The 24,631-nt window shown below is 38.4% G+C and overlaps 1 protein-coding gene across 9 annotated transcripts in view; it reads right to left on the bottom strand.

Moving 5' to 3' along the window:
* The window catches only part of dgkza (diacylglycerol kinase, zeta a), a 175,594-nt gene that overhangs the window by 2,423 nt on the left and 148,540 nt on the right, over positions 1-24,631 (bottom strand). For 8 of the 9 annotated variants that reach the window (XM_053616960.1, XM_053616961.1, XM_053616965.1 and 5 more), the window contains 7 exons: positions 17,681-17,794; positions 13,032-13,088; positions 8,073-8,107; positions 6,487-6,536; positions 2,872-2,992; positions 2,112-2,148; positions 1,810-1,909 (listed from right to left, as the gene is read on the bottom strand). In XM_053616960.1, coding sequence (XP_053472935.1) covers positions 1,810-1,909; positions 2,112-2,148; positions 2,872-2,992; positions 6,487-6,536; positions 8,073-8,107; positions 13,032-13,088; positions 17,681-17,794 — 514 coding nt within the window. The remainder of the gene's footprint in view (positions 1-1,809; positions 1,910-2,111; positions 2,149-2,871; positions 2,993-6,486; positions 6,537-8,072; positions 8,108-13,031; positions 13,089-17,680; positions 17,795-24,631) is intronic. The other variant, XM_053616958.1, reaches the window with a different exon arrangement.

Here is a 24,631-nt window from a genome sequence, read left to right as displayed (position 1 = left end):
CACCTACTTTGACAACACACACACTTGGGGTTTTCTCTGAAAGGCTTCATGATGAAAACACGCAGTTTGGCAAATTATTTTATTTAAAACATACACTCTCCGGCACAACAAAGTTCTTCCTCTTCTCCGCATTATATTTAATTGGCCCCTATAAGTAGTGATGTATCCAAAGCCAAACCAATATTTTAGCATCATATGCAAATGTACATAAGCTGGGTGGACCACAACAGCACAAACATCCCACCATGTCTTCAAATATTAGAATCCCATCTGCTATAGACAGGCTTCATCACAGATTCCACATGTGTGTCACCAACACATGAGTTTCTCGCACTAAATCAGTGTACACATAATAAAAATGCTTCTGTAGAATGAGTTGTGTATCACCCATCATCTGAGGATCCTACGTACTGACGTAGGAATAGGAATTTCAGGAGGAATTGTGGAATCTGGAGGAATGGTGAGGAGCTGAAGAGTTCACTGAATCAAGATTGTACTGCATCCAAAACGTTCTTCTATCTGTTAGTCACAATAATGTTTGTGCCATAACCACTGAATGTCTTTTATTACTGACAGACAGACATGCTGAAGGAAAGCGTGCTCAGAATTTTTTTTGCATTTCAAAGCGAAGCCACTTTCATTGCTGCTTGTGACAGATGAAGCTCTTTTTTTGTGCAGACAATCAGAAAACGGCAGCTTTTTTATATTCTGAAATACACAAAGCTCCCTCTTTCTGCTTATCACTTTTACAGGTAACAGCTAAAAAGTCTGCTCTGGAATAACAAGGACCAGTGACACACAATGGGGAAGGCTCACATTGAGATTTAAAAAAAAAAAAAAATCAGACGAGCTTTCATTTAGACACGAATGAAAAGCATTATAATTATGTCAGATAGAAGTGCTCTTCACGAGTTTGTGAAGAATAGGAACACTGTTCTGACAACTGTTTTATTGTGTTTTTAAAAATACCAGGACCAGAGAGCTTCTGTACCTCATGAAGGATAAAAGAATAAAACAGACAGACACACAACAGCCAGATAGAGAGAACACGGGGAACATATATTACCCACAAGCTGAAATGTGCAGATGAGAAAAGGAAGAGAGAGCAAAAGTGGGAGAGAAGATAAAAGAAGTACCAGTGGGTTAGGAGATGAGCAAACACACACACACACACACACACACACACACACACACACAGCAAATGAGAGAGATGGAGACAGATGAAAGTGATAGTAATGATTTGGTTTTAGAAATCTGATATGATAATGAATACTTTTGTGTTGGAACTATTGGTGTTAGTGGTGTTTAAAGCCATTGAGGGTGCTGGTGAAGGAGCCAATGTGGCGGACTGCATACTTTGCCCTAGGGAAAGTGCAGGTTAGGAGCAGACAAAGAAATATCCCATCTGTCATGTGGAGGTTTGAGCACATGCTGATTCAGAGGTCTTGAGAGCTGATTCAGACAGCAAGAGAGAAAGCATGAAAAAGTGGCCACCAGTTAAAGCCTGTCAGCTCGACTAGAAACAGCATTGAAATTACAGGCTCTTCACAAAAAGCAGTTTTTCCACAGGCCTTTGTGCCAAACCAGTGACGCACATCGGAAAGTTTAAGGAGATGATTAGAAAATCACTTCCATCCTGAACTCCATAATGGATTTGCTTAGTTTTTTTTTGTCACATTGCATACAGTAGCTCTGTGGAAAAACTGGACACAGCACTGGACACAGTGTACAGATCTCTCTGTCTCACATTATTACTGGAAGGGTTTGTTGTTATGGGGGTTAGTCATAATAAAAATACAGTTTTCTCACCTGTAAGTCTGTCTTCATAAGAGAAGCTCCTGCCTCCACTAAGTAGTGACAGATCGTCCTCTGACACAGCGAGGCCGCTTTGTGCAACACCGTCTCCCCACTGCAAGTAAGAACAGTAGAAAATAGTCAGAAAGATTGCTGCCAAAGAGAAAAGCAAGGCATGTGTTGTCAAAGAATGACAATTACAACCCAGCAATGCTCAAAACTGACTGGTAAACATTATCCTGGCCAAAAAAAGTTAAATAAAATAAAACATGAAGTGAACTGACGCAGAAAGTCCAGAAAAAAATAGTGTTTCTTACTTTTCTGTCTCTGTCACATCCAATATATCAGTAGGTGCTGTTAGAGGGGAAACAAGAGACAAAATAAAGTCTACTACTTTGTGTGTTCAGGATAAAAACCCAGTTGGCGAGAAATAAAATAGTGCTGTCTTTCAAACTATTTAACCAGTACAAAAGACATTTTTATGTTGAAAAATAAGAAATTATTGCACTGTATATCCTTTTTTTTGGGCGGGGTGGGGTTGGGCGAGGAACGGTATAAACCATCGCAATTAAAATTATTCAAGGCCCATTGCAAATCAAGTTTATTGTCAAAAGTTTATTTACAGACACAACGAATGCTTCAAGTGGTTTCTCCAAATTCAACTGAAAATGCAATTTATAATGTTTTCTCCAGTCTCAAAATTATTTAACCCCTTCATGACAAGCATCTTTAGTACTTAGTAGAGCACTTTTTTACTGTTATGACCTGCTGCAGACGAGACACCAGCTTCTAGCAGTGTTCCTGAGCAATCTTAGTCCGTTCCTCATGAGCAAAGGCCTCCAGTTCAGTAATATTTTACAAAAAGAAATACATTCCTATACTACACAATAAGTATAATGATGTATAACAGTATATATTTACTAACAAACTGTCAGCAAAAAATGGCAGGTGTAATATCATTGGGGTCATGTGAAAGCACCGTTTGTATGAATAAACATGAAAGGACGTCCTGTAAAAATATGTACAGCATGTTGTGTGAAATGGACTGAACAGTGAGTGTGTATGAGATGATCTCACCGTTATCAATGATGTATCTGACAATTTCTTTACTGGCCACATTCACTGCGTGATGGAGTAATGTGCGACCTGCTGAGTCCTGCACACACAGGTCCCCCCCTTGCTTATGGAGCTCCCTTAGCTAGAGAGAAACAATCACACACACAGTGTTATTTTTACTACTACCTTTGTAGAAGCTCTCTAAATTATTACTGCAGTTAAATACTGTTGTTTCTTCAGCAATGTAGGCACAAAATAATGGCTTTTCATACACCCACATTCACCCCCACCCCCATACACACATGGGTATGCTCTGACTGTTGTGCACTGTACAGGTCCATTTTTATTCTCCAAGGAACAAACATACCATCAAAGGTACAAATGTTCCTTCTGGTCCAATTATTTACATTACATGAGTTGTAAAGTACACTTCACTCACTAGGTGATACATGAACCTTGAACAGTTTCAGTGTACCTTCAAAGCCATACAAGAAACATCATCTTGAGTACACTGTACAGTCAAACACAATGTTTTGGCTTCCTCCAGGACCTCGGTCACATTTCTCGATACCACTGTGCAATAAGCATGTTTATGACTGATTCATGGCGTGCAAAGTATGAGAAAAGTATGTACATGACTGTAGGATATAAATATTTAAGCCAGCCACCTCATCTTTTCACATCTATTTGAACTGCTACTCATGCTATGGCACAGGGTAGTGCTATCTACCCTCTTCCACATACACGAGCTCTCAGACGCCCACGATTGGCTAGTGTCTGTCTGATTGACAAGTGAGAAATGGCATCCCTCCCCCACAGTTATGTTCTCTTGGACTCCTAGCCACGAATGGCTGAGACATTGTCAGGATTCAGACTCTTCTGAAATATGGTATAGTATTTGCTGTTATACCACTTGGGAGCCCAGATCATTTAAATGATTCATTCTTCTGTAGATTCATTCTTGGGTGAGGTGGTAAATCTCTCAGTAATCGATTCTAACTTCATTTGCGTGACAGTTTTTTATGGTGATATAAAGGTTCTATTTATCATGTATTTTAGGCCTTAATATGCTCTGAACAAAACAAATGTACAATGACTTATCTTATAACTCTGTAGCCAACAACATTAGAGCAATAAAGTTAACAACCAAGATGCTAAGCTACTTTTTACAGTTGGTTAAAAGCCTCATGGGGACAGCAGATGTGTTTGGAATTAACAAAGTGCGCAGGATGATGAATGTTGTGACAGTCGGAAAACATGGCTAATCCACTGTAATGAACAAGCCTTTGAACTCCTTACTGTGCTGATTACAGATACTTGAGCAGCTGTTTGTGCGTGCGTGTGTGTGTGGTTTGTTTATTACTGACCTCTCAACTGGAGCAATGACTTAAGATATCTTTTTTTAATGAGGATTCCCCCCTTTGGGAGAAGGTATGATTTGGGCCTAAAGACTTTGTGAAGTACAACAAACCCATGGACCATTACACACAGTTTATACTCAGCAACAGTTGAAGTATCTTGATTAGCATTTAAGCACCTCTTCATTGCTGGCACAACACATGGTGAGATTGAGGGTAAAGGAAAAGGACTTGAGAGGATTGTGAAGAGAGAGGATCTCATTCTACATAAATCAACTAACTAACTAACTATCCAATTCAATTAAATTTTATTTGTATAGTGCTTTTTACAATGGACATTGTCTCAAAGCAGCTTTACAGAAACATATAAAGACAAGATAGAGATTTTAATTGTGTAAATTTATCAGTATTGAGTGAGCCAGTGGTGACAGTGACAAGGAAAAACTCCCTAAGATGATATGAGGAAGAAACCTTGAGAGGAACCAGACTCAGAAGGGAACCCATCCTCATCTGGGTAACAACGGATAGTGTGAACGTAAAAGAAAGTTCATTATGGTTTTTACATGAAGTCTTTGTTGAACTGATCTCTGAAGGAGACTAGAGTAAAACTGCATGTGGTAACTGGCCATAGTAACTGGCCTCAAGGCCATAGCAGCAACAGTAGTCCCAGCAACCACAGCGAGAATGTCCATGTGGATATCTATCTATCTGATCACTTATTGTTCCACCTCTATTCTAAATGAAGCTTCATCTTTTATGACAACATTAATCAGAATAAATTGAGAGTGTATTGTTTCTCCAGAAAACATTTATGCCAATCATTGAAAGTACTGCACTATTGGTATTTTTAGGTCTCACCAACGATGTTCAACTGGGAATCTGGCTAGACCTGGCTGGACCATTGAAGGTAATTCACAGACTTGTCCCAAAGCCTCTCTTGCATGGTATTGGGTCATTTTCATATTTAAATCTTTAAACTAATGGTATGGCTTCCACTTGACAACTATACCATAAAGACCGGACAGAGGTGTGCCTTTCCATAGTATGTACAAATCAACTGAATTTACCATTGTTTAAGTTTAGTCAAGTTGCATAAACTTCTCAATGTGGGACCGATGTGACCGATGTTTAAGTGTCAAGTGAAACTGGTTTTGAAATATGAATTTTATGAATTATTTTTGTAGTTTAATGGACAAACAAAAAAAGCAATCCAATTCAGTAAAAATATGCAAGAGTGAAGGGGCCAGCATATGATATGAATGCGCTGAAATCAGGTTGGGAAATAAGAACCACTGGGCTTAACCTCATGTACACCTTTGTTTGTTGCTGTTTATTTTGCAATGCTCATTTTAATGTTTCATTTTTTTTTTAAATCCCCCATAACGGTTCAGCTCCTATTTTTTCCAGACAAACCTGTTGCCGAGGCAACCAATTGATGCTGACCCCAACTGCCTGACATTATTGGTTATTGCTACTACACCTGGAGCAATTTGGTGCTGGAACTAAACAAGTCGTGCCAGCTGTGAAACAGCTCTTTTCCAGTGGAAATACACACAACAATCACACAGATTCAAAAAGTATAGGAGGAAAACGGCAGAGAGTAGTTATGGAGACATGGATGAAAAATATCCAATAGAGAACTTTAAATGCCAGTTTGGGAATATGCATTGGAGACATTTATTTGGAGGCATTTAAAGAAAGATGACATTGTGCACTTTATAACCTCACAGCCATGGTTTCAACTCTCAGATCTTATGTACAGAGTCCAAACAGGAAACAATTGTGTAATGTGGATTTCATATGAGATATATATATATAAAAAGCGAGACTACTTACCACTAAGTAAAAGTCAGTGGCCTTTCACAACCAGCCAGCATTCAAGAATTTTACAATGTAAAACTGAGGTGTAACAATTGCAAAATAATCAAGGATGCAACTGAGGTTAATAAAAAAAAAAACAATTATGTTAATGATACTGGTGAGGATCAATTACTGATGATGTGCCTCTACTGTGCAGAGTTTGTGGATGTAAATAGTTTTGTACTGTTATTTGTTTTAATATTTATTTGTGACAAATATTAATCCTTTAGTTTATGTTAATGCTTTTAATCAATCAATCAATCTATCAATCAATCTACATGTCTCCAGGAAGCACAGTGCAGATACCTGAGGTGGCTCATGGCAGAAGCGAAAAAAATTAAATAAAAATATATACAATTAAAATTAATATACCAGATAGTTCCATTTATTAGGAGTGAATTTTTGGGACTCGTCTTACCCTCTGATGGTCCTTGTTCTTCACACACTCAATAAGAACATCTGCTGACACTGCAGAGAAAAGACAAGACATTTAGGCTCAAAGTGACAATGCCAGCTAAATTACTTTACACCACAGCACTGTTGAATGCTTGATTCTGATTAGTCAGTAAGTAGTAATTAATTTTCTATAACACTAGCTCTGACAAAAGTGCCAGCTGCAAGGTTTTTATTGCACAAATGCACTCTATAATATGTTTTTACAAATTTGTTAAAATTGTTTAAAAAAATAAATAAATAATTTTTATTTCAACAGTGGTAATTTACACAAGGACTTTGAAAGTGAATTTTTGATGGCAGACACGCCACATAAATGGATTTTAAATACGTGCATAATTGTTGATATGTTTTTAATTGTGGATTCTCTGAGGAACATTTTATTTAGAATTTTTGGAAGGAGTCTCCAGTACCAGCCTGTTGTAACAGTAAGGATGTTCCTTTTAATTTTCCAACATGGAAAAGTTTTCAGGATGGGCAGCTTTGCAGTTTATATTTCACTTAACCTGAAGATGGCTTCGCAGCTAAGAATGAAGTGTCAATGAAAGTGTCAGCACATGTATTCAATTCTACTATAGAGCTATATAACACCGCTGGAAACACTAGATTGTCTCAGTAATCATTTAGTATCTAATGAGTACATCATGTGACATCTCAGTTATTCAAATTCTGATTGTAAACACAACTACATTTCTAAAATATTCAGTTATTCTGAGTTTCACAAGCAGACTGTTTGTTTAATGTTTTGCAGGCAGAGGCCTTGAAAATAGAGTGGGGAAATAAGATTTTAATTAGCAGTGGTAATCACATTATGCCACGCTTCCTCCGTAGCTTCTGTCTCAATATGCTAAATCTGGGTTCAAAGCTTCAGGATGCCCTTTCTACATTTTCCATTCAAACATTCTAGCCTTGATGTCCATTTCATAAACTAGACAAAATAATATAAATATACCAAGCTTGGATATTCTAACAGCATTCGAACATTTGAACAGCTAAGTCTGTGTATTAAGATATACTTGTGCCAATCATGCCCTTGCAACACTACTTAGGATAACTGTTTTCTGAACTTAAAATAATGTCCCGTATGATGGTTTCTATACTATATGTTACAGGACTTGTGAAAGTATTACTGCCAGAAAGAGGCACCGAATGCTAATGTGGAACAATGTGATTAATGTAAACACAATTTATCTTATTGATCCTCAAAAAGGTCAAGAGAGTTCTTTCATTTTTCCTTTCCACTCCTCCCAGTTTCCTCAAAGGCAAAGAAGTGCAAGAAACACAGGCAGCTGGCCTTTTTAGGCTTGGCAACAACTTATGAAGCAAGGGCCTGAAAGCATTTAACACTCAACACCCACCTCCTTTCTTACTGGTTTTAAGAAGCTGAACTGAACCTATCCACACTGCTTTATTCTCCCTGCTATCTCACACTCGGAGAAGAACAGAGGAGAGCTGAGACAAACTGAGGCTCTCCATTACACACATACTGAACACAGCAGAGAACCTGTGCTCATTAACTCATTTTTTCACTGTGTGTACTGCAGTGTTTACCTGGACTACTGACGCTCTCAGCATTCTTTTCTGACCTGTAAATGGGAGACAAAAAAAAGCACAAAAAATGAATGAATACGAAGGTTACAGAGATATTCACAAACTGCAACATCTGAGAAACATCTTCAGTATGCAATGGGGGAGGGGTGCTGGGGTACGGAAAGAGGGGGTTACAGACTGCTGACTGACTAATCCCAGCTAGTGCTTCCTCTGGAAACGGCACGAATGACCGAAACTCAATCCCTAAAACTCAACACTGGAGTCAGTCAAATCCAAGCCAGAGCCAGAATGCAACAAAGTCAAATCTAATACAGAGTATGCCTTGCTCAATCTCAGAGCAAACACTCATCACTGTAATCAGTCAAATAAGACACAAAGCAGATCCAAAATCAACATCTACAAAGAATTTCAGTGGAAGTGCAGCATCTCAGAGTCTCTTAGATTAATGACTGAGTCCTGGAGTCTCCAGCGCTGTCTTCAAACCTCAACATCACTGTGGACTCAATTTTCTCTTTTTCTGAGGACCTTCCACTGACAATATAACTACTGCTATGCTACAACGCAATCCTAAACCTAACCTCGGTAACCTAAAGGAAATGATTAGACTATTTCAGTTTTACAAATAAAAGCCGTAAAAACTTCATTTTTTAATGAGGATATTTTGCACTATTAATATCATTGTGACCACGTTTGATACTACCACTATCATTGTTAGAACATTTAGCACTATCATACCATTGTGAGAACTGTACTCAGTCGTTTTTTTATAGAGTCTGCAGCTGGTAATTAACAGTTAGCAGAGACATGCAAGCTTTGTACATGTTGTAAACTTGTAATCACTGTAATGATGTGAACGTACCATTAAATGACAACATTTCCCTGCACTGTTTTGATCCGTCTCACAGGAATGCTTCCAATTACAGATAAAACATTTTATCAAATTGGTCAGGATGCTCACAGCAAACAATAATAATAAAAAAAAACACAATACACAAGAGCCAACAACTGAGATAATGATAAGTAATGCATTACACATTTCTAGGAGGGGGGGGGGGGGGGAAACACATTATGTGCTTTTATTTAATGGAAGGTAATTCATTTCTCTGTCTGACACTGAGAGGCAAGGATCACCAGCATCTGCATCAATGACTCTACAAATGAACCACATTTTTGAGAGCAAAAACAGTGAGAACAAGCATATAATTAGGAAAAAAAAACCCCTTCAGTGTTTATAAAGCTGTATACATGTGTGTATACATGAGATGGCTCACAGAGACTGCATCGATTTATTATTGACGATTAACTCTGACTCTTGCCCTGCCACAATGCCTCCTCTAAACGCAGATCACTCGTCCTGATGAATATTTGATCAAAGTGGTACCGTGCCATATCAAAAGCATCTGTCTGAAAGCCACAGTGACAGAGATGCCAGTAATCTGCTCCCCACTGAGACAGGCATGAATGAAAGAAAGAGGGAGACAGTGAGAGAGAGACACAGTCAGAGAGTTTGAGAGAGAGACAGTGAGAGAGTGAGTGAGAGAGAGACAGACAGTGAGAGAGAGAGCGAGACAGAGAGAGACAGTGAGAGAGTGAGTGAGAGAGAGAGACAGTGAGAGAGTGAGAGAGAGAGATTTTCTGGGGATTTCTGAAATAAATCACACTCTGAAGAGAAGAGATGAGCGTCGTCACTGCAGTGCACAAGCTTTGTAACAAATCCCTCGTTTACCTGAACAAAGGCTTTCTCGAAATGGGTCATGGAGTACCACTGCACTGCTTGAACACATTCCTTTTAGCTATAAGAGGGGTTTATTCATTACTTTAATCATTTCGGTCAGATGTGTTGGGAGCAGGAAACACTAAATGTAAGGTGCTAGGCCTGGAGAGGATCAGGGCTTGAGAGAATCAGAAAGCACTGCTTTTAAAACATGAGCAAAGCAACATGGGAATTTGTCTTGAGTGAGTGGTCAGATCTACAGTAAAACCAAACCAGTACACACAAAAAAAAACCTTTTATGCACTTAAGTCCCACTTAGCAGTCTATAACTACAGGCAGAAAAATGTGGATGAGGAGAACCAGCATTCGAGGCTCTCTGACACTAATGGCTTGTCCCAGATTGGTGTGTACATAGAAAACGGCACATCACAGTTCAGGAATCCGCTGTGCAAGTCCCATAATTAAGAACAGCTCTCAGACTCATAAATTTGGACACGACCTTGCAGCGTCTCCCAATCACATACAAACACGAACTCTGCTCAAATATCCTGAAGCCCTGAGGCCTTTTTACTGCTACAAGTCTGAACTCACAAGAGAGGACAAATGGCTGCTGCCTAAACACACTCCTGTTGCAGCCTGCAATAACCCTTGACCTCAATAAAATACTTCAGGCTGCCGAGAGCGCATGCTATATTTGCATGATAATTACCAGCCAGGCGGCCGATGACACTTTAGTACAAGTGTGCTGACTGACACAAGAACAAACAGAGGGGAGTGAGGAGGAGATGCAGACTGTGGTACTAAGATTTAAATTTAGCTAAAAACTATTATCATTATTATTATTATTAGGACAAAATATTTAAAAACTATTAAAAATGATTGCATTTAATACAACAATAAAACATTCACTGTCTAACTTTGCCTCTCTTTCTATCTAGCACTAATTTCTCCCCTCTTGAGCAAATGGACATAATCAGTGGCTGAACACAGTTAAGTCATTCCTTAATGAGTGCATAACTGGAGCTCCTGACCTTCACACACACACACACACACACACACACACACACGGTTTTCTAAAGAGCACAACTTTACATTAGGTGCAGAATAGCAGACGGTCTGTGCTAAAAGATAGTGGAGAAAAGATAGTGGAGAAAAGCTAGAGTGCAGTTAGAAGGATAAATGAACAACTGTGGACTTAAACACAACCTAATTTGCATTATGTTGCTGTAACACACGTGTGCATTTATCATACCAGGTCACGTTTTACTCCCAGCCTAGTTATAGAGAACATCAGTCTTCTACATGATGGCAAACTCCATTTTTGCTTTTTTTTAAAGCTCTCGCTGTATGCAGCGATCAAAATGGCAGCTGAAGGGAAAATGGTACTGTCTGTCAGATGCTTCTGAGTGATGCATAAGACCAACATGAATTCAAGCAACCAACTGGCGTCCACGCTGCTGATTCTTCCATGAAATCGCATTGGTTTCAGACATCATCAGCTACAAGACAAGCAATCAAGTCGAGCACAAAAACAGACCTCTCCACTGAAGACCCCCCCCCCCCCCACCACCCCCTTTTATTCCACAACCGAGCCTTCATGCATCAACCTTACACTATTGATTACTGACTACAGGTCAGAACGTTCTCTTTTAATTATTGCTAAGATCTATGCAACTTACACATAACCATAACTAGAAATGCGTTTCAGTGGAGGATTATCATTGACAACGATGGAATAATTCTGAGACATTGATCTCAACGTTGTAACATAAGCTCATAGTGAAAACACTCAGCTCTGTTTGTACTTTATCATGAGTACCACTCCCTATAGCAAGATAATAAATACCATAATGTTGCTTCAAAATCCTCCAGCTTTCCCCTAAAATAATGACACTCTTCAAAGCTCTCGGCGCCATATTTGTTCGCTTCACTAACCCACTTTTCCTCTTTTGTGCTGTCTCCCCATTGTTTCCTTCCTGGCAGAACATAGAAGATGAATTTATACATGATAAATGAAATGTCATGCTCTTCACATACTTTTCCAACCATTGGCTACAAATGCCTGCTAGCTACTAACACAGCACACACAGGATAAAAGCATGAACACACACACAGACACACACACACACACACACACACACACAGTTCATCCACAGTGCAGGAATCCAGTGTATAGGTCCCATAATTAGGAAGGAGCTTTCAGCCTCCAGACTCATAAATCTGAAGTGACCTCTAATATATCCTCTCAGGTTCCGTCTCAGGCTGTGCTCCCCTGAGAATATTCAGTAATATATACAAAAGCCAATGTTTCTCAAATACTTTTCGCTTTCACTCTTCTATCTGTCTTGTTCAATGTCTCTCTCTATTGTCTTCCTCATCATGCCCCCTCCCTCCCAGCATTGTGTGTTGATGATAACATGCTCGCCACTCTCTGTGCCTCTGCCCCTCCCAAACGAAGCTGGGTCCAATAAGCTGATTAGCACTTAATAATCCCATTAAAAACAAAAAGCACACGGATCGCTATGAAACGGCCCATTTTCATCCAACAGAAGACAAAGCCCAAACCCTCAGCCAATTAATTCTGCTATTCATAACAATACGCAGGCAAAGAAGGATGAGAGACAGAGAGAAATTGATTTCACTGAGAGCAAACGCCGATTTGAGGGACGGGCTTACTCTGATCTCGGAGCTTTAGCATGCCAGTATGGGAGTGTGTAGCTGATAACTGAGCAACAGCGATGCGGAAGCAAAGAGCAGATATTCGGTAAAGAGTGCATTCATTTGCATTACGTTCTACTGAGAGAGAACGGAATCAATAAATGCAGATCCCAAACCATCCTCTTTAATGGCATTAGCGTATACTGATGTGTGTTGTTGTTTCTGAGGTCATGCCCGGAGATACAGCTGGACTCTAATGGGAGACAGAACGTTCCTGCAAATAATCGCAACAATGCCCCACCCCCTGCTGTCTCTGTGCTGGCACTGAGTGTTCATTTCATCACTGCACAGGGACCAAAACAGTGCGAGCTGCAGGGAAGCTATGAGAGGTCAGGGAATAACAGCCCAGCTCATCTGTCACTGGAATTAAACTTTAAATGTTACTGTATATCATCTATAAAGGATAGGAGAGTGGAGGAAGAGAGAGAGAGAGAGAGAGTGACAGAGGAAGAAAGAAAAAGAGAGAGTGTGTGAAAGCAAGTGACAGGGCTGAAGGGTCACAGACAGACCGTGAAGCTCAGTCTCACCTGTTAGCTTGATTGAAATCGGCTGCGGTTGTGTTAGAGCGGTGAATACCCCCTGCCCTTCAAAACAACAAACCAAAACAACAATAAACCACAACAACAATGTGCAGGTCATGAAACATAAAAAGTGATAAGAAATAATATCATAACCAAACAATAGTGTGAAAGTATCAAACACAAAAATGATGTGGATAAAATCAACACAATTAACACAATAAATAAATAAAACCAGGATCTCAACATATAAAAGGTGTTATTCCTCCTTGTGTGTGTAATGTATGTGACACGATCATGAAGAGAAACATGAGCGGGGCCATTTGGTCTCAAATTATTATAACTGTGCTACATAGAAGACACCATGTTATTTACTTTAACTCTAGCATACCTCTCTTTTCTCTTGTGCTGAGGAAGTGGGACAGCAGATTAGCAGCTGAATATGTTCAACACCGCTGCATCTAGATGGAGGTAATTCCATCTTCTATAGTACGTGTGTAACACAAAGCCAATCAGTTTCTGTATGGTTGTCTGTTAAGTGCTTATAATATCTGCAGCTTTGTGTGTATTCGGCTGGAAAATGGAAGTGGGCGTGGTCTAGAAAAAGCCGCTTGAAGTCATTTTTCATTAACAACTTATAACAAAAAAAAACCCCAACAATTTGCAGAACATAACTTTATTCAACTCCTGAACTTCTATAGTTCCTCAATCTCAGCTACTTCACATGCCCTGAGGACCTTTCTAGCATGCTTTCTATCTAACGTGACTGAGAAAGCTAGGGAATAGTGTCTTTCCCACATCAAGGAACTGGTCTTCCGAATAATATGGTTTCAGATTTCGCTATTGGGTTTGTTACATTCCAGAGTATAACACTGGACACGTTATCAGGATCTGGGACAAAGTGCTGCTGCAAGTCAAAATGCAGTCCTTTAAGCTGCATTTCATTATAAAGTCTATATGAGTTTCCAGGAAGATTTTCTTTTAATAACCATAGTGAATGTTAATTTCAGAATGATGAATATCTTTTGTGAATTACAAGCCAGTGTGTACAGAGGTACAGTAGAAATCTGGAGCTCATTTCAGACTGATCCTAAAACAGCAATAAGAACTAGACAGGAAACATCGATAAGATCAGTTCAGATCAAAATAAACACAGATGTAATAGACTACAAGGGTTGGTACAGGCTGATCCTACATCAGTGAAAACAGGTACAACACTGTTAACCATGAAGAGACTAAAATATGTGATTTGGGTTAGAGTATGACACTTAGGAATAGATGAGCTATGAGTGAAGTCTGAGAACCTTAATCAGCACTAATCAGGATTATTTCAAGATAATGGAGTGTAAAAATGTAATCCCAACTCTCACAAGCACATCATCTGCATAAAAGAGAAAGGTTGCTAACTGAGTGATCACTACAACAGCTAAACAAAGCATAAATGTTTACTTAGGCTGCTTTCATACTTGGTTTGTTTTAGAGGTCACAAATCGATGATTCAGCAGGTTTTGTGCACATGTGAACACAACAAATGAACTTGGATCTCTATAAAACAACCCACACACAAACAGTACTCAGACCATGAACATTCGCATAACCAGAGGAGTATTGTTCATTTGTAGCTCATTTTATGTAGCATCATGATAGGCAGGCTAATAGAAACATTGTAGCACTATCAAGTATGCAGTAGGTAGCATATATAATAATAATATTAATAATAATAATAATAAAAATAATAATAATGTGTCAGTGACAGAAAGAAATAGTGTATGCAGATCACAAGTAGGACTATGGCATGAAATGAGTTGGTTTTGATGGTTCTGAATCAAAAGTCCTCTCCATGTTGACATATTTGTTCCAGCTGCTTCTGATTTTTCACTTGAATTCTGTTTTTTCTCAATTTGTCCACAGCCAAATAACAGCAACATGTAAAATAAAGAACACTAGCCATAACTCAGTGAGTTCCAAATAAAATGGGAGATCTAAATAAGATGTGAAATTTAGAAATAACTAAATAACATCCAAACTAGATAAATGGAGAGCTGTCAGTTGACATTTTATATGACTTCATACGATCTAATGCGACACTGTAAGCATAAGCACACCGTAACATGGAATTTTATTCTCAAGGAAAATGTGCAAGTTAATACTATAACAAGAAAAGATGCTGATTTCATGGTATATCACGATCTCATTATGGTTACACAACACTGTATGTCAGCAATGCATCTCCGGTCCCTAGAGGTATTAATAGATTTTGAACTGAAAAAAATTAATAAAGTGGTAAACCCTTCAAAAGCATAAGCATCATACTTGGTGAAAGACAACTATTACTGAAGCTTTACACTTTATGCCACTGAATAGTTTTAATCGTGCTTTTGGGAGGAAAATCTCAGAAGTATTACAAAACACCAAATATATCCACTATGATAATCAGAATGAGGTTATGGCTGAGGAACATCACTTTACTTTAATAACTGATGAGACCAAGGATATCCAAAGAAATATCTGAAATAGGGATGTTATTTGTTTCCAGTGATACAATTATTATGTAATAGAAATCAGTGTTTTCCAATCGGGGTGCCGTCTGATGAGAGCAGGGGTGCCCTGTAACAATCCTTCAAACATTTGTAAAATGTGTATAAAGTATTTAATATATATGATGATCTGAGGTCTGAAATAATAACACAGACATTGAAATAATAATACAGACACACACTCATAACAATAGTAAAATAAAATTAAAGAAATAATAATTATATTATATATATATATATATATATATATATATATATATATATATATATATATATATAAAAATGTAAATCCCTCCCCCTCGACTCCCCTCGCTGACTTGTCAGCAGCATGTCAACATCAGAATGCGTAACATATGCGTGTTTTATCCTAATAATTAGCGTGTGACGATGCGTTTGTAGTGAAAAAGAATATGGACAGATTTCTTAAAAGAAAAGCTCCAGATGCTTCTGGACCATCAACTTCATCCTCATGTAGCTAACGCTGTCTAGCTTTAGTGTTTGTGTCGGGTGCCACAATTTCTTTTTTACATTTTCAAAGAATGTTGTGACTGAAAGAAGGTTGGGATATGATGGTATAGATAATGATGGGTGGCACAGTGGTACACACAGTGTAGTGTTGATGCCTCAAAACCTCAGGGTCCCCAAATTGAGCTTGAGTTACTGTCTGAGGATTCATGCATCTTCTCCTGGTGTCTCTGTTGGCTCTTTGGGTTTACTCATACCTCCTAAAAACATGCTGGTAGGTGGATTGGCTACTTTACACTGCCCCTAGATGTGAAAATGTGTGTGTGTGTGTGTGTGTATGTTGCCCAGCAATGGACAGGGTGTGTTCAGATCCAGATCCACTGCAACCAAAATAAAGTGATCACTGAAGGCGAATGAGTGAATGAATAGATGATGGCATCACAAAAATATTACTTCCAGATGCTGAATTTCATTGAAACATGCAACAAGACTAATACAGGGCACACACTTTTTTTAAAGGGGAAAAAAAATCAAGTTTTAACCTTCTTATCTGGCTATTTAATTAATCAGATTAACAGCGGTCCTAACTAAATAATACTTGCACTGCCATCCCATGTGATATTAGCGTTTTAGAGCATGTACATTTAATCAAAGTGTTGCGTTAAAATATATAATGAATAGTTTTGTTATAATGATTAGTGTCACTGCTAAACCACTCTATAACCAGTGCAAGAGAGAAAATTTCCTGGAGCAGTGCTGCCAGCACAAAAGCGTGTCATTTCAGAGCTGATGCGGCTTCAGATACTTCTTCAGATTTTCCCATTTTCTCTCAGTGTCCCACTTGACAGCACTTCTCTCTGAAGCGCTTCAAGATGGGCACGAGGGACTGTCAAATTGTCTGAGCTAGTGACTTCCTCATCACTCTCCTTGTCACAGTTGCCACCTCAATATCAAAGATGCTCCTAATATCTTTTTAATGGCTGATTCTATATTATATTACATTACATTATATTATATTATATATTTGATTGCTGTTTTTTGGAGGAGTGGAAGAGGCTCTGTGCTGAAATTAACTCATTGTCTTCCAATTCAGCAGGAGAATAAACATTCAGACAACATATAGGCAATGGGCCAAATGAGGTTTATGGTGCTTTACCAGACTAGATTTCTCTTATCAATAACATTCAGAACATTTTCAGAGAACAAGCCAGCCAATTTACATTAATGTAATAGGAAAATATGCAGCAGAAACTGAATAATGTATAACTTGGGATATGTGTAATATACCAAGACTGAATTTCATCTAACATGAAACACACACACACACACACACACACACACACACACACACACACACACACACACAGAACAGGAAAGATAGAGCATGGAAGATGAATTTACACACGGGAAATTAAATTCCATGCTTTTCATAATTTTTTCATTCACTGATCTTTTCATTCACTAGCCACAAGCACAGCACTTGCACACTCGTACATCTTTTCTCTCACGATCAGTACGACAATAAACACAGTTTTTTGAGTGACACACCATGTAATACTGTGTGAAGCTGTCTCATATACTGTGTGGATGTGCCTGACAGAATTACAGTGTGTGTGTGTGTGTGTGTGTGTGTGTGTGTGTGTGTGTGTGTCTAACCTGCTCAGTGCTGGCTTGGCTGTTCGAAACGAGTCACTGTGTGCCAGAGCTTCAGCCACAGAGCTATCACTGGACACACGCTTCCTCTGTGTGGCCTTCTGCATCTCAGTGATTCTGCACAGAGGAAATAAGAGCTGATCACTGTAGTCATCTCCATGATAAATGATCATAAGCAACACTTGTGTTTGTCAGATAAGTTTGCAGACTCATCTCCTGCTGGTCTCGCTATGGTTTGATATGAAATTGCTGGCAGAAAAGCTTTATTTAGTTGCGTTTCACACTTTAGCTGACTCATGAATTTGTTGCCATTTAATAACCTGCCCCTGAAAGCAGAATGATTGCTGACTCTTTCTCTTTTTTCCTGTTTTTAGTACCCCCCCCATGACCAGCATTGAGCCCGATACAAAAGTAGCAAAACAATGAAAAATACATCAGCGTACCCACGAGAGATCATGATATTTCTTGTTTTAAAATAATGCATGTTCCTTGGTTTATGGCTGTGACATTTGTAATATCTCCACTGTGTCCCACAGGTAGGAAATAAAGCTGGGGGAGAATCAGGATGGTGTCGATAAGGAGTACTGTATATGTATATACTGTATGTGTATGGCGGTGTGTGAAAAGCTGTCGGGTGGCACTCCAGCTATATAAATGTTTCACCAAAATTATGTACTTAACAAGCAAAAATGGCTGTGGATTGTTAGACTTGAAAGCAAGTTCCAGGTAATATCAAAATCTCCATAAAAAATTCTCACTCCAAACTGAATAAAATCCCAAAAAGCTGAGCATTGCCAAAAGCTGAATTTAATAGGACATAGATTTGCAAAAATACAAAAGATTTTCAGTTGATTAGACCACTGTGTGCAAAAAAATCCTTATTTTAAGTACAAAGATATTACTGCATCACATGACCATTTAGCGTGATTGATGACAAACTCTCCATTTAGTCAACAGGACACAATTAGTCCTATTAAGCAATAACATCAATCTTTCTCAATTACAATTCCTACTATACTTAATCTAATGAGCTTACAGAGTATTACAATATCAAAATGGATACATGAATGATGAAGAAATGGGTTTTATTAAACCTCTTAGACTTGCTCAGGGCTTACTGCAGAGATTGCATTAGGTAGATAAGGAGCCGTCAATTTACTGAAAGATGATTTAATTGCTAGTGAATTTCATGCTTTTTCAAGTTGTTGGTGGCAAGCCGTAACAAAATGGAACCAACCTAATAGGTTTTAAATACCAGCTATCAATTTATCTGTGATGCACAAGCACAGTTACTTACCCTGTAGAGATGGCAGTGACAAAGTTGTAATGTTTGAATGCAAATAAAAAATGTAGATATTTAGCCAAAACATACTGAATTATTCGCCGATTATTTCAGCACCGATGTAAGAGTGAGTCAGTTGAGTCAAGTGCAACAATGAGACTCCTGTTTGACAAATGCTATGACTGACTTTTGCCTCAGGATATAAGACTAGAGAGACTGACACAGGTGAGGCTGATGATCAGTGAAGCGTTTTCCTTGTGATATTTCTTGTTTATATATATTGTTTATCCATACATTCTTCCGTCTGTCCATCCATCCATTTTCTGTACCGCTTATCCTACTGTACACATGGTCGTGGGGAATCTGGAGCCTATCCCAGGGAACTCAGGGCACGAACCGGCACAAACCCTGGACAGGGTGCCAACCCATCGCAGGGCACAATCACATTCAATTCACAATCACATTCACAAATTATGGACATTCATAAACCCATTCATAAACTATGGACATTCATAAACCCTTTCACAAACTAGGACATTTTAGAAATGCTAATCAGAACATGCAAACTCCACGCACACAAAGTGGAGGCAAGATCTGAACCCCCAACCCCAGAGACACGAGGAATGCTGGAAGCACACAATTGTCTAGAATGTCTTTGTATCCTGCAGCTGTAAGATTTCAAATAATTGGAACTAAGAGGTCCAAACCTGTTGCAGCATGACAATGCCGCTGTGCACAAAGTGAGCTCCATAAAGACATGATGCGCTAAGCCTGGTGTGGAAGAACTCAAATGGCCTGCACAGATCCCTAACCTCATCCCACTGAATTTTTTTGGGATTAACTGGAAAAATGACTGCACCCCAGGCCTCCTTGCCTGACGTCAGTGCCCGACATCACTAATGCTCTTGTGGCTGAATGAGCAAATCCTCACAGATGAGCACAGCCACATTTCCAAATCAAGTGGAAAGCCTTCCCAAAACAGTGGAGGTTATTATATTATAGTATATAATATAATGTTACAATTTTAATGTATAGTTGTGCTCATCAATTTGTGCTCATCACCCCCCCGGCTCTTAATGTATGGTGTTGCCTTCTTGAGCATCAGTGAATGTTTGCACCTTTTGTAATAGTCGTGTACGAGTCCCTCAGTCGTCCTCAGTGTGAAAAGATGGATCTCAACATCATATAGTCGCTGTTGGAAAGGGATCAAATATGCAGAAGATGCTGGAAAAGTAAAGAATGTGCAGGACCTGGAGGATTTCTCTGAAGAACAGTGGGCAGTTTAACTGCTCAGGACAAACAAGGGACTCATGAACAACTCTCACAAAACAAACACAGTTGTGGATCATCCAGGTAACAACACAGTATTAAGAATCAAGGGTGTGTAAACTTTTGAACTGATTCATTTGTATAAAATCAGTTTTTTTTTTGTCTTGTGGAGTATATGTAAACATCTCATGTGAAAGAGCTTATTCAGGACAGAACTAAATAAACAACTAAATGCAATTTTAACAATCCCTCTAATTAGTTTTTTTTTTTCTTTCAGATTCTCCAATGGGTATGTAAATTTATGAGCACAACTGTATTTAGAGCCATTATGGATGTAATGCATATTAAAAGAATACTTTATAACTGTCATCATCTGCATCAGTCTTGACTGTAGTAAGAATCTGCTGCCTTACACCCACACTATCATACCAAATGCCTCACTAACTGACCGAGTAACTCCTGGAGTTCACTTAAAACAGCTTGTTGTTTGCTTTCCTTCGTTAGCTGTAACTGTAATTTCAAAGAATCCTGACAAAATATGCAGCTCGTCTTTCTAGTGTGTAATGATAAACAGAAATAAAAATGCGTTATGGTAATAAATAATGGCGTTTGAGTAAAATAACTGACAGAACATCAATAACTTTATCTTTAACAACAATAATTTAATACACATTTAGTCATTTACATGGGTCAAAACACACTCAGTGCCTGGCATTTCATATTTGAAATCCTGCCAGTAACTGTTTCTAAATCAATATTTTCAGCTGTGCTTCTTTAGATAAAGAGGCGAGCAGATTATGAGACACATTGAGCAACTTGCAGACACTCTGTGACATTAAGAACTTGAGATTGATTTTTTCGTTTTTTTTCTTTTTCTTTTCTGGAAGACGTGTGATTCTATTGAAGCTGATTATTCCAGGCAGAGAACTGAGGAGGTGTGAGGGGTGTTGTAATGCATTAATATGCATTAGCATACAAGACAGTTTCATTTAACACATCAGTTTGTGCTTTTTGTTTTATAGAGAACATTACTGTAGACCTCTTTGTTTGGTCAGAGTACCTGACACTCACGTCAGCCACTGAAGTGCCACTACAGCCGTAGAGTGCTCAGAAAATGAGAGACTGTAGCGGCACTGCGAATTTGCAAACATCAGGCTACCTATACAGTGCTGTGAGTCTCTCATCCTCTTCATAAAACATTTTCCACCCCTACTATCTCCCTCCCTTGACACCAAACTTTGTTCACATGACAGCCAATTTGGAGAGTGTTGCCTTCTCGGGTGAAATGTAGTCTGTGTGTGGGAAAGAGTGAATTTCACAGCCTCTATACTGCACCATTAGATGTTAGCTGTTTAGGATTGGATTAAGAATGTTTTTAGTACCGTTTCAAAATCAGCTACTTTTAGTTAATAATGTTTCATAGTTTATTAACATGGCATATAACATGGTTTTACCAAACCTAGCTCACGTAATTCTCAGTACCACTCTTGCCCACAGGCTAAGCTCACCTCTAGTCTTTTTGTCAATTTCATATGCAATTGTGTGGGAGTCGAACAAAAGTATGTTGACTCAGTGTGGGATCAGTATTCCATCCCCCATGGTGATTGAGGGCGCAATGATCTGAAAAAACAGACCTCTCTCTGACTCTTCCGCACTCTCTTTCTCTCTCTCTCTCTCTCTCTCTCTCTCTCTCTCTCTCTATGTGTGTGTGTGTCTGTGTATGCGCGTGTATGTGTATGTGTAAATAAGAAAGAGTTGGATAGATTGATACAAATTCACACACACAAAATGATACCAAAAAAAGAGAGAGATAAATAAAAGACATGAAAAGGCAAAAGGTGAAACAATAACAGAAAAAAAGCCAAACTAAACTATCTGTGGGTGTCTCTAAGAAATATGTTTCGTGGCTGGCAAGCAGAAATACAAAAAACAAAAAAAAATAATAATAAAAATCAATATTTGTTTTAATGAATCTACAATTTATGAAGAAGAAACAGCTTGGAGACAGTTCAGTTTTCATACAAGACTAAACACGCTACAAGAGGAAACTGAGAAAAACAAATATTTCACAACAGAAATAGATGAAAAACACAAACAGAAACAGCATGTCACGCTATAACAACCACATGCGATCTCAATTTAATACTCCTAATGTGCGGCTGGATGCAGACATGATCAAGGCAGCAGAGCCGCAAAGAGAAACTCTGCTTGGCTTTGATCAACTTGGAATCAGCACTAAGGCTTGGGGCTTTCAGTGCTCAGGCAGGAAGACAAACATACAAATAAACGCTGACAACATGTTGTCCATTCTGCCACTGATAACCACAAGCTACATGCACCAAGCATTCAGGCGATCAATACTGCAGAGTAACATAGCCAGTCCCATTTCCACCCCTATGTACAACCGTGATGTACTGTTAACAAGCTACAGTTCAAGTTGCAGTTATAACATTGCAAGACAGCTCATCAATATCTAGAGGGTATTTTGGATTGATTTTTGTCAGTCAAATTTATTACATTTCCTTACCGGCAGACTAGAAACTACCATGAGTAGACCTGCGACAAGACGATGCAGAACGTTTCACCAATCCCACCGGCTCACACAGTTTTTAACTTTTGTTTATTCTTACAACTTTTCTAGTTCTATTTCAAAATATAAACAAATTAAATTTAAAGCACAGTGACTCTGATCAGCATAAAAGCATGAATGAGTGTGTAAATGCACCAAATTTTGTGTTGGCTATCCCTGGATTCCAGTCCCAATACACACCTCTACTTTGTGGTACACTGTGAAGCAAGCTGTTAATTCGAGACTAGATCAACTTTATTCAAATTCAAAGGAAAATGAGATAATGCTCATTTAATCGTGTAGCTGCGATTGCATTTATTTGAGACATGATTAAAATACAATTGCAAAACATGCATTTTGCTGCCTGAATTAAAAATGTCCAATGTCTAAACTATTACAATTGTACCATATGATGATTCTCATCCTCAGGCTACAACAAAAATAAAACACTTTTTACAATGCAGTCTGCATTTGGATTTTCACCGTCAAAAGGTTCTTCTTAGTGTTGCCAAGTCTTCTGTTTTCACTTGGAAACAGGCTACGTATTACCATGCTGCAGCTAGGCAATTTATTTAACACAAGTTGGAGGTCATGCATTTATATCAACTTAACAAGTGAACCATTTAGGTTGGATTTTATTTTCTATGCATGCACTTAGAGCATACTCAATTATGCATGTGAGCTGTGGTTATGAATAAAATGTAGTGACTGAGAGGTGAAAACATGCATCAGTAGAAATATTAGTGTTCTATAGATCAGCTATTGAATCTATTATATGTTATGGTTTTACAATATGGTTTGGAAATCTGTCCTTTAAATTTAGGTCACAACTTCAAAATGTGGTTAGAACAGCCGGAATAAATAATTGGCATGTTGCCCCTAACTTCTCTACAGGAGATTTTTGAGAGGTCTGTAAAGAAGCAGAGCCTTAAAAGTGTTGCTGATCCAAGCCATATTCTTCATAAAGAGTGTGAGCTGATGCTTTCGTGCAGAAGATATAGGGCACCAATCTGTAAGTTGAATATTCTCTCTAATTCCAATGTCAATTAAATTATTGAATAATAACAAATGCTTTGTGTGTGTGGGTGAGAGCAAATGTGTAATATGTAGGGTTTTGTGTTATTTCTAAAGTGTAGGTATAGTGAAATATTGTATGTTGTATGGATGAAGTGTAATTGTATGGTGAACTGTTGCATGTTGACCTGCTCTCTCAATTGCCCAAGACAAATTTCTCCTAAGGGTGCTAACAAAGGATAAACTAACTAACTAAGTTATTGTAAATAAAGAAAATGAAATCTATGGAATAAAAACACCACATTCATTCAGTGAAACAAGTCTCATCACATTAGGTATCATTGAATGGGTTTATTGGTTTACTTACTCTCGCAAGTAAGCTATACTTTCTTGGACAAAATATGTAATAATTGAAGATAATTTTAGGACATTTTAGTAAATTAAATATTAATGGGAAATGGCATGGTTTTAAATAGAGATGTATCGGCCGATAAAGGCTATTTTTCACGCGATCGGTCGATAGTTTAAAAACATCCGATAATCAGGGCCGATTATATCCAATTAATCAAAAGAAGGTGGGACTGCAGTTTGTAAGTTCAGCACTGCTAAAATTTTACACCAGAAGTGAGCAGCAGTGAAGCGGGAGTTTCGGCGTAGAGTCTAATCCCCACCCCCCCGCATTGCTCGAGCTGCTCGCGCTGAATTAAAGGGCCAGTACACCGTTGAAAGATTTAAATGAAGAGGAGTTGAAAAAAGTATATATATTGCACAGAAAAATATATTTGTAGAGTAGTATATTTCATATCCAGTTAATGTTAAT

The sequence above is a fragment of the Ictalurus furcatus genome, chromosome 27 (genome assembly GCF_023375685.1).
Source record: "Ictalurus furcatus strain D&B chromosome 27, Billie_1.0, whole genome shotgun sequence".
NCBI classification, from domain to species: Eukaryota; Metazoa; Chordata; class Actinopteri; order Siluriformes; family Ictaluridae; genus Ictalurus; species Ictalurus furcatus.
The sequence above is the reverse complement of the archived record's forward strand: the minus strand, read 5'-3'. Positions and strand labels throughout refer to the sequence as shown.